This window comes from Cervus canadensis, chromosome 12 (genome assembly GCF_019320065.1).
Source record: "Cervus canadensis isolate Bull #8, Minnesota chromosome 12, ASM1932006v1, whole genome shotgun sequence".
In the NCBI taxonomy this organism is placed as follows: domain Eukaryota; kingdom Metazoa; phylum Chordata; class Mammalia; order Artiodactyla; family Cervidae; genus Cervus; species Cervus canadensis.
Genome location: NC_057397.1, coordinates 76,584,161 through 76,593,922, shown reverse-complemented (window position 1 = coordinate 76,593,922; position 9,762 = coordinate 76,584,161). Strand labels below are relative to the sequence as shown.

General features: G+C 49.9%; 1 protein-coding gene across 4 annotated transcripts in view; it reads left to right on the top strand.

The window, feature by feature from the left end:
• Positions 1-7,925: 7,925 nt before the first annotated feature.
• Positions 7,926-9,762, top strand: part of ENPP2 (ectonucleotide pyrophosphatase/phosphodiesterase 2) — a 128,551-nt gene continuing 126,714 nt past the window's right edge. For 3 of the 4 annotated variants that reach the window (XM_043484127.1, XM_043484125.1, XM_043484123.1), the window contains exon 1: positions 7,926-8,015. In XM_043484127.1, the coding sequence (XP_043340062.1) occupies positions 7,941-8,015 (75 nt within the window). In that variant the 5' untranslated portion in view covers positions 7,926-7,940. Of the gene's footprint in view, positions 8,016-8,352; positions 8,936-9,762 lie in introns of those variants that run through there. The other variant, XM_043484122.1, reaches the window with a different exon arrangement.

The following is a 9,762-nucleotide window of genomic DNA, read 5'->3' as shown; positions in this document are numbered from 1 at the left end:
CCCTCCGCGTGGCTCGTCCTCCCCATCTCCAGGGGACGCGGAGGGGAGCAGGGCTGAGGAGATGGGGGTGAGGGCGGCCCCCCTCCCCGTGGCTTGTCCTCTCCTCTCCAGGGGAGCCCGTGTTGTGGATGTGGTTCTGACCCCAGCCCGGTCCTTCCAAAAGGCCAGCTGGAGCGGTGATGCTTTCTGGAATAACACGGAGAGGACGATGATGAATACTTGGCAAGCTCTGGAGTAGGAAATGCGAAACACGTGCCTGGTTGGGGTTCCTTCACATGTTTCTAATCAACCAACCAGATTGCGCTGGAGTCTTTTATGGCTTCTCTGAAATTTGTAGGGAAATGGAAAGCCAAGTGTGGGCCTGGACTGATTTGTGGTTGCTCTTGTAACTACCCCTTGTCCCCGACTCCTTCCACCACTTAGTGAAAATTATTATTGCTGTAAAATTTCTTAGTCATAGTTTCCAGGGGGTTGAAATTTCTTAGCTTGTCATATGGATGACATGAGAGCAGTATGGTTGGATGAGTCTGTATGGAATCTGACAAAAGACCGTTGGAAACAGATATCGAAAGTTCTACAAGTAGGATGTACTGCAGCTTTGGTTCCATTCAAGAAGCATTTTAAGCACCTATTATGTATGAGGTATGACTGAAACTGTATACAGAGGCAAGTCCTACTTTTCTTAGGAAAGTCCATATCTTAAACTGAATACATCTTAAAGTGAACTCACTATCTTCATAGTTCTGAACTCAGATGATGACACTGCCAGTGACCCAGTTGCTGCAGCTAGAAACCATGGGACCTTTTCTGATTCTTCTCCCTCCCTTATAACCATATTTAATCAAGTCCATGTGATTTTTCCTCTGCAATTAAAAAAAATTTGCTTCCTCATCTCCGTTGCCATGATTCAGGTCTAGACCATCATCATCTCTTGCCTGGATGTTCCTGTGGGTTTCTGAGTTTGTTCCACCTCATGTCCATTGAGTCGGTGATGCCATCCGACCATCTCATCCTCTGTCGTCCTCTTCTCCTGCCCTCAGTCTTTCCCAGCATCAGGGTCTTTTCCAATGAGTCAACTCTTCTCATCAGGTGGCCAAAGTATTGGAACTTCAGCATCAGTCCTTCCAATGAATATTCAGGATTGACTGGTTTGGGATTCCTTTAGGATTGACTGGTTTGATCTCCTTGCTGTCCAAGGGACTCTCAAGAATCTTCTCCATGCTGGGGTCTCCAGATCTAATCCAAGAGGGTCAGGGAAGGTGCTATTTAAGTGGAAAGAAGAAAGACTGCCCAGGTTTAGAGGAGAAGGTGGAAGAGAACGTGGGTGAAGAGTCAGAAGCGAAACAGCGGGGAATTTCAAGATTCTAAGAAGGAGGGGTTACAATGCTGAGGCCAAGAAGGAAGCAGGCAGAGGGGCTAGTAAACATGCACCGGCAGCAGGGGGCAGCAGGTTCTCGGGCGCCTCCAGCCCTTCCTGGCTCTCAGGCAGAATGGCCAGGACTGGGCTCACGGCTTGGCTTGTGCGACATGGCCCAGGATCCAGCCAACTAGAATCCTTAGCTAGTAACCTTTGTCAACAGCCAGCAACTGTGACCAGATTATCACTAAATTAGGTTAAGGAATTGACACTTTATCTTTGCAACAGTGGAAAACCTCACAGGGCACTAAGCAGAGTCATTCGGTCAGGTTAGAATTTTAGACAAATTAGACAAATTTAGATTTGTCCAATTGCAGTTTGGAAGGGAGATTAGAAGACTTCTAACTGGAGTCAACGGGAATGGTTGGGGGACTTTCTCAGAGGTCAGGATGAGAGGAAGCGGTGGCCTGGCCTTAAGGAGTGGCATCCATCAGAATTAGCACTGTCGTGAGTAAAGAGAAGCTAAGCAACAGCCTGAGAGGAGCCAGGCAGGAACTGGAGTCTGTTACTCTTTCTCGCCAAAAGCCCACGTTAGTCAGAGACAGAATAGTGGATTTGCTGAACCGTGATTTTGACTCAGTTAGGAAGCAGTTTTTTTATTTTGAAACACCTTTACTGAGGTAAAATTGATATTAAAAATCTGTACATATCTAATGTATATAATTTGATGAGTTTGGCCATATGCATCAGGAAAAATGGTATAGATGATCTTATTTGCCAAACAGAAATAGAGACACAGAGGTAGAGAACAAATTTATGAACTAAGGGGAAACATAGGAAGGTGGGAGGAATTGGGAGATTGGGATGGATACAGGCGTGGTATCAACAGTATGTGTAAATAGATAACTGTGAGAACCTCCCGGATAGCACAGGGAACCCTACTCAGTGCTCTGTGGGGACTTGAAGGGGAAGGAAGTACAAAGGGAGGACATATACGTATATGCAAGGCTGCTTGATTTCGGTATACAGTAGAGACTAATACTGGAGAAGGCAATGGCACCCCACTCCAGTACTCTTGCCTGAAAATCCCATGGACGGAGGAGCCTGGTAGGCTGCAGTCCATGGGGTCGTGAAGAGTCGGACACGACTGAGCAACTTCACTTTCACTTTTCACTTTCATGCACTGGAGAAGGAAATGGCAACCCACTCCAGTGTTCCTGCCTGGAGAATCCCAGGGACGGCGGAGCCTGGTGGGCTGCTGTCTATGGGGTCGCACAGAGTCGGACACCACTGAAGCGACTTAGCAGCATCAGCAGAGACTAACACGACATCGTAAAACAATTACAATAAAAATTAATTTAAAAAACCCAACAAAGTGACAAACATATCTATCCCCTCCAAAAGGATTCTTAACAATAGAAACTCAGCAAAGGAGCAGACAGGGAAATAGCACAAGATCCTGTGAGTGCCCCACGCGGGCCCAAACGCGTGTCCCCTTCGGCCTTTTGAGGTATCATCACCTCACCCGCACCGAGGACACCAATGTTTGCGACAGCTTGCGCTGTTTGTCCTCCCCTGGAAACTTTTTCATGAGGCAATTGAAGAATCTCATTCATTATCCCGAAAATCAGCTTGAGCTTTCACGGTTGTGCAATCGCACAAAGTTAAACTTTTACAGGCCCTTGGTTGGCCTGGCGCGGGTGAAACGTGAGCATGCAGGGTGGGTGTAAGGCGGACAGGGAGTCAGACAGTGATGGGATCAGCCGCCCTGCAGATTGGCCTTGGTCTGTGCTCCTGTCCTCTGGCTCCAACTCAGCGGTGCTTGAGGGCTAGCGTTTGATCCGGAAAAACCATTAATGAACAAAATAATTGTTCATGTTTTCTCTAGTTTACTAACCATGTTAAAAAATCTGTTGTTTTATTTTTTTAGGTCTCTTGGCTTTTATTAATTTTTTTAAAAGTTTTTATTTTATATTGGAGTATGACAGATTAACAGTGCTGTAACAGCAGGAGACAGAGAAGGGACTTGGCCACACAAATCCATCTTTCCATTCACCCTCCACACTCCCCTCCCACCCAGGCTGCCACATGACGCTGAGTGGAGTTCCCTGTGGAGGACCTTGTTGGTTATCCATGCTAAATCCAGCAGAGTGTACATATCCGACTTAGAGAATGAACTTATGGTTGCTGGGGTAAGAATGGGGGAGGAGACAGTGAGGGAATCTGGGACTGACATGGACACTCGGTAAATCTGCTATTTTAACCGAAGGGAGAAAAATCCCTGCTGTGAAAGAGCAAGGTGTCAGGAAGAGTTGGACTCTAATCCCTAATGTTTTCCTCTCAGGTTCTGGAGAAACTTGATGAGATACACCCTTCTCTGGGTCTCATTTCCTTGTCTGAAGATTCTTCCGTGTGACAATCCCAGGCTTCTATGAAATCTTTGCATTTTGAAATGTCAGCTCATAGTAGGTTCTCAATATATATCTGAAAATTGGAGGGATGAGCCTTGTATGCTAAGCCCAGAGCTGTTAATGGGAGACACAGATATGTATACCTATGGCTGATTCATGTTGATGTTTGGCAGAAATCAACAAAATTCTGCAGAACAGTTATCCTTCAATTAAAAAGTAAAAAAAATTTTAAAAAACCATTAAACACTCAAAAAAAAAAAAAAAAGGCCCTTTGTGTTTCAGCTGTTCTCAGTGATTGGCACAGGTGATGACTGGACACAGGCCCACGGGCATGTACACGGGCTGTCCTGTCACAGGTGGGAGGAAGGCAAGAAAGAGACGGGCCCGAAGCATCTGGAGAGGTCTGCCAGATGTGCAGGAAAGGCCATTCACTGCAGGGGAAGTCAGGGACGGCCCTGGTGGGCCAGAGGTTAACAACCCACGCTCCTGTGCAGGGCACACAGGTTCGATCCCCAGTCGGGGAACTAAGATCCCACATGCCACGGGGCGACAAGCGAGCCCAATCCATCTCCACCCACCCGTCCCCCCACAACTTTCCACTCACGGTAGCTTCTGCTCCCCACCGTCCCTACTTTCATCAAGCAGAATGCACATGACCATCTGGCGGGGGATCTCTGCATGATGTGTGAAGCTTTCCTAGAATAATTTTTCCTAGAAAAATTTTGAATTACTTTTGTAAAGCAGCAGAACCCTCTTTCCATATTAAATTTTACTTAGAGAAACAGTATGAAAACAGCTGTGGTCAGACATCAACAACTGCAACATCATAAATATTTATCAGGCATTTATAATCTCCCAAGCGCTGTGCTATGCACTTGCAATATATCTTCTCATTTAATCTTTATTACGTTCCTACGATGTGCTGCTTATAAGCCAGGATTATTTCTATCCTCTTTTTAGAAACGAGGTAGCTGGGATAGCTGTAGAGAACCCGTCTGCCAATTCAGGAGACATAAGAGACCCGGGTTCCATCCCTGGGTTGGGAAGATCCCCTGGAGGAGGGATGGCAACCCACCCATGGTTCTTGCCTGGAGAATTGCATGGACAGAGGAGCCTGGTGGGCTACAGCCCACAGGGCTGCGAAGAGTTGGACACAGCTGAGCACAGCCGGGACTGAAGGTGATAGCTAATACACGCAGAGCTCGGGTAGATGCAGGCAGTCTGTCCTCGGTGCGGGTCCTCATGGCACAGGAGGTCGGGGGAGCCCGCCTGGAGTCTGGCCGCTCCCCTTCCTCCTGAGAGGGCAGGGGTAGCTAAGCCTGAGCCTCCTTGCTCCAGCTCAGGAATTCAGACGATTTACCAGGTTGCTGTGTGACATGATTTAAGAAATATTGCCCTGGTTTCTTCTCCAGAGCAAACCACTCTACAGAGTCCACGTTCTGCCATGCTGATTCAACGTGAAAGGGGTCCTGTGGCCAAGTGAGTCTTCAGATGCAGAAGAAAGTGACAGTCACACACACACAAATGGGTGTTGTATGATTCTATTTACATGAAATGTCCAAGACAGGCACATCTATAGAGACAGGAAGTAGACTGGTGGTCATCTAGGATTGCAAGATTGGGGAGTCATTAATGGATGATTAATGGGATGATTAATGGCTACAATGTCTTGCAAAGTTTTTTTTTTTTTGAGTGAAGAACATGTTCTAGAATTGATTGTAGTGATGATTAACTCTGTGAATACCTTAAAAACCATGACTTGTACCATTTAAATTGAGGAATTGTACGCTATGTAATTTATAGCTCAATGTGGCTGTTAAAAAACCCAAAACAAAAATAAACACAGCAACGATCTCAGAGTCAAAACGAATCACGACACAGCTGCTGGCAGCAACATGACCACTCTAACAGGGACACACGCAAGGAGCAGGGTGAGCCCTCTGGGGTCACTGGGGAGGATCTGGTAGAGAAAAGGTCCTAAGCCCAAACCAGAGCTTCCTGGGAGTCCAGCAGCGGGGAAACGCCTCAGGCACCTGAGATGCTCAGTGGGTGATCTTGGTAGAGCTGATATTATGCTGAAGCTTAGAGCCACGAGAGTACAGGGCTTGTTTGCCTTGAACGCCCAAATAACAGATGCTGTGAGGAGGACCCAGGGGAAGCGGATTGCAAGATAAGCAGGAGCTCAATGATCCCATTCCTTGAATCGTTCATTCATCCGTTCATTTCTCTTTTCAGAAAATATTTATATGGATTTATTTGGCTGTGCAGGTCTTAGCTGCAACAGTCAGGATCTTCTATCTTCTCTGCAGCATGTCGAATCCGGCTCCCTGACTGGGGATCGAACCTGGGTCCCTTGCATTGGGAGTGCCGGGTCTTAGCCACTCGATCCTGAGGGAAGTCCCCATCCATTCATTTCTTTGCCTAGCCTCACCCATGTGTCAGGCAGACATTTTAGGTCTGTGGTCTCTGGCTTGGCTTTTACAATTGCCTGCAAAATTAACAAAAACTGGTAATAGAGTCTCACCTCAGGGAGTGCCCTGGGTGTCAGGATTTTTTTCAGAGCTCCTCAGGGAGTTCTCACTTAGTCAACATTGAAAACCAGTAGGCTGCCTAATGGAGATAAAAAATAAAACAGTAAGGCAAAAATGGTTGAGGCACTTGGGGGTTATAATTGACAAATGTTTTTTGAAAGCCTAAAAGATGGGTCCCAGCCCTCATGAAGTTTCAGGCTAGTGGAAGCAGCAGGAAATAGACAGGTAAGGGAACAAGGGAATCTCTCCTCACAACACGGGGTAAAGGATGTGACGGAAGTGAAGAAGATTGATAGCTGATAACAAGGGAGAGGACAGCTTCCTCGATCGGCTGGTCGGGGAAAGGCTCTGTGAAGAGGTGACTTAAAACTTGGTTCTAAAGGAGGAACTGGCCTTGGAAGATCCACCAAGAAGTATGTTCTATGCAGTGGACACATGGTGTGTGTGTGTGTGTCTTTGTTAAAAAGAATAGGCATGTATTCAGACGATATTAGGAAAGATGGAGCACACTCTGTGGGAGACAGTTGAATGTGTTTGTAGACTGATGAAATCAGTAGAGAACAAACTGAAAGCTAAGGGGATGGTTGATGAAAGAATGTTCCAGAAGACCTGAGAAGAGAGGGATTCTGTCGCACGCAGACTGGAGACTGGACATACAGTTTCCGGTGAACGGACAGGAAGCAGAGCTCCCTCCTGCTAGTTCCTGTGATCTCTGCTGGCAAAGAGGAGACTGCTGAAAGAAAGGCGGCCGGGAGTGGGTTCTGAGGGGTGGGAAGGACTGTGGAGTGGGCGGGGGGCTGGCCTGGGCTGCGTTGAAGGCGTCCGGGGGGCTGGGCAGCGCGCCACGGCCTCGGGGCACGCAGGTGATGGGGCCGGTGGATACGCTATGCGCTACTGTGTGGCGCTCACAGAGCACCATGCCGTGGCTGGGGCTTTGGAGATGGTCTGACCCTGGTTGGACCGGGAAACAAACAAACTGAACAGGAAAGCGAGTTAAGATGAAACTGACACTAAAGTCATAAAACCGGGACATAAAGGAAGGAAGTGATGTCGAGAAGGAGGAAAAAAGCAGAAGACCTCTAAAGAGTCAAAAGCCAAACAAGCATAATGGGAAGAAGGGAAGGCATCAGAAGGGAGTTAGTTCCTTGTTACTCCATGGTAGCCCCGTACATACACAATAAAGTACTTGTAAGGATAACAGTAGCTACTTGTCACTGTCAGAAGAAAGGCAAAGGGTTTGACCTACATAATTTCATTTAATTCTCATAGCACATACCATAATCCCCATTTCACTGATGAGAAAACTGAGGCTTAGTGAGGTTAAATATATTTTTTGCAGTTTATAGCTAGGAAAAGGAAGAAACTGTATCTGTCTGATGACGCCAATGCCCACAACCACCAGACAGATACACATTTCTTGCTGTAGAATAGTCTATGACTCCTGCACCCTCGTGTTAAGAGCTGGTAACCCAAGCCAGTCATAGTAACCCATCAGGCTCGGCAGGATGAAGTCCAAATCCCCTCAAGAGACACAGAAGATCAGAGTCCAAACCACACCCTCCTCTCAGTCACAGCCTCCCACGCCCTCTGTTCTCCCCTGCAGGAACTATTTTCAGAAAGGCCTCAGGACAGCTTTTGGACATGATGCTGTCCCGGTCAGTGATGTCCTTCTTCCTCTTCTCGTGGCCGAAACCTTCCAGTCCTTCCAGACTGAGTGTGAGTATCAGCCCCTCTCCCCTTGTCTCAGTGGAAAAATCAGAGTGATGCCACTTTCCAGACCAGCTGTTTCCAGAGCATCTCTGCAGACCCGCACCACAGCTGTCCTCCTCGCACTAAAATTCTGGTACACTGACTCCTTGTTCAGGGCTCTCTTTACAGTCTCACAGACCTTTCCCCTTTCATTCAGTATTTCACCATCTGGAAGGGTCCAGAAAAAGGAGGGGAAAAGACTCTGACTAAGACCAGGGATGGACTCAGAGCAGCCTCAGGAATCCCTGGGCTTGTTCCAGCACTTCAGAGTGGCCAGTCTGGTTCTCGCAGCATCCTTTTAGCAGTTGGCAAAGAGGAGAAATCAGACAATAAAACAACGTAGTCTATGAACTCAAGGTATCTGTGGACATCCTTAACTTTTAACACCTTTTTTTAACACTTCCTAACACTTTTATAATCCAAAAATTAGAATAGTTATCTTTGCTCTATGTTATTATACATTATGACTATAATAGGTGCTTCTGTGTTATAATTCAGTTAGTGGGGTGGGTCACTCAGCAGGGAGGTGGGTGGTTTGCACCTAGGACGTGGTTGAAAAAACCCCAGCAGATTCCACTTTCTGGTTGGGTGATTGGGTAAATATCTTATTTTTCTGGAGCTGCTTTTTCATTCTGTGTAGAATGGCAGTCGTAGGAGAGCCTTCCTGGCATTGTTTGGGAGGTCAAATGACAGGCTGTTTGTCCAAAGGTCTTTGTCAACTGTTGCAAGCTTCAGGGGGAGAAAATGGGGGTATTATTTCCCGGAGTGTGAGAGGACTTTATAGGAGGCACTGCCCGCGTTTAACCTGGAAATGCTAATTCAGGGAACTCACCAACCGCGCGGCAGGAAACCCCGGGGAGAGGCCGGGGCCGGATGCAGGAGCAATGGCAAGTCAGACCCCATGGAGTCTCCCTGAAAGAAGAACATTAACCCGGCGCGTCGGGGTGGGGGCGGCGGCCCCCGGACGCCCCGTCTGCGCCCCCGGGGCCGCTCCAGGCAAAGGTCATGCGCGCGTCCTGCCGGAGGCCGGCGCCAGCCGGGGCCCCGGGACGGCGGCCCGGCGCGGGGAGGCCGGGAGGCGGGCGGCCGGCCGGGGGCAGGGCCGGCGGGGCCGCGCGGGGCCGCAGCAGCATGGGCCGCCGCGCCGAGCGGGTAGGTGGGCGCCGGGCTGGGCCGGGCTCCGGCCTCCTCTGGGCGCCTCCCCGCGCGGGACGCGGAGCGGGGCTCGCCTCCAGCCTGGGCGCCCGGGAGCGTCGGGGTTTGCAAACGCGCGCCCCGTTTCTGGAGACCCGGCCGCTGGTCCCGGCGGGGCGGCGGCGCCGCGGCTCCGGGCGATGGGCGCCCCAGGCGCAGCGGGGTCGGGGTCCGCGGGGCTCCGTCCTGGGGCCGGCCGGGCGCTTTGTGTGTTACCTGCGGAACCAGGGCTGTGCGGGGAGGACCGGCTTGTTGTTTTAAGCCATCGGTGACGGCGAAGCTCTCGGGGGGTCCTCCGCCTGGCCCCGGAGGAGACGCCCCCCGGAGGCCGGGTCAGCGCCCGAGCCGCGGGCCTCTGTGCCTCCCCCGGGCCGAGCGGAGCCTCTCCTCTGGGACCGGAGCGGGGGTCGCGGAGTCCGGCCGGGCCGCCTCGGAGCCGGCACCCAGCGGGGCGGGACGGGGGCCCAGGGCGGCGGGGGTCGGGGCTGCAGTCCGCCACACGCCCTGGTTTCGGTTTAAA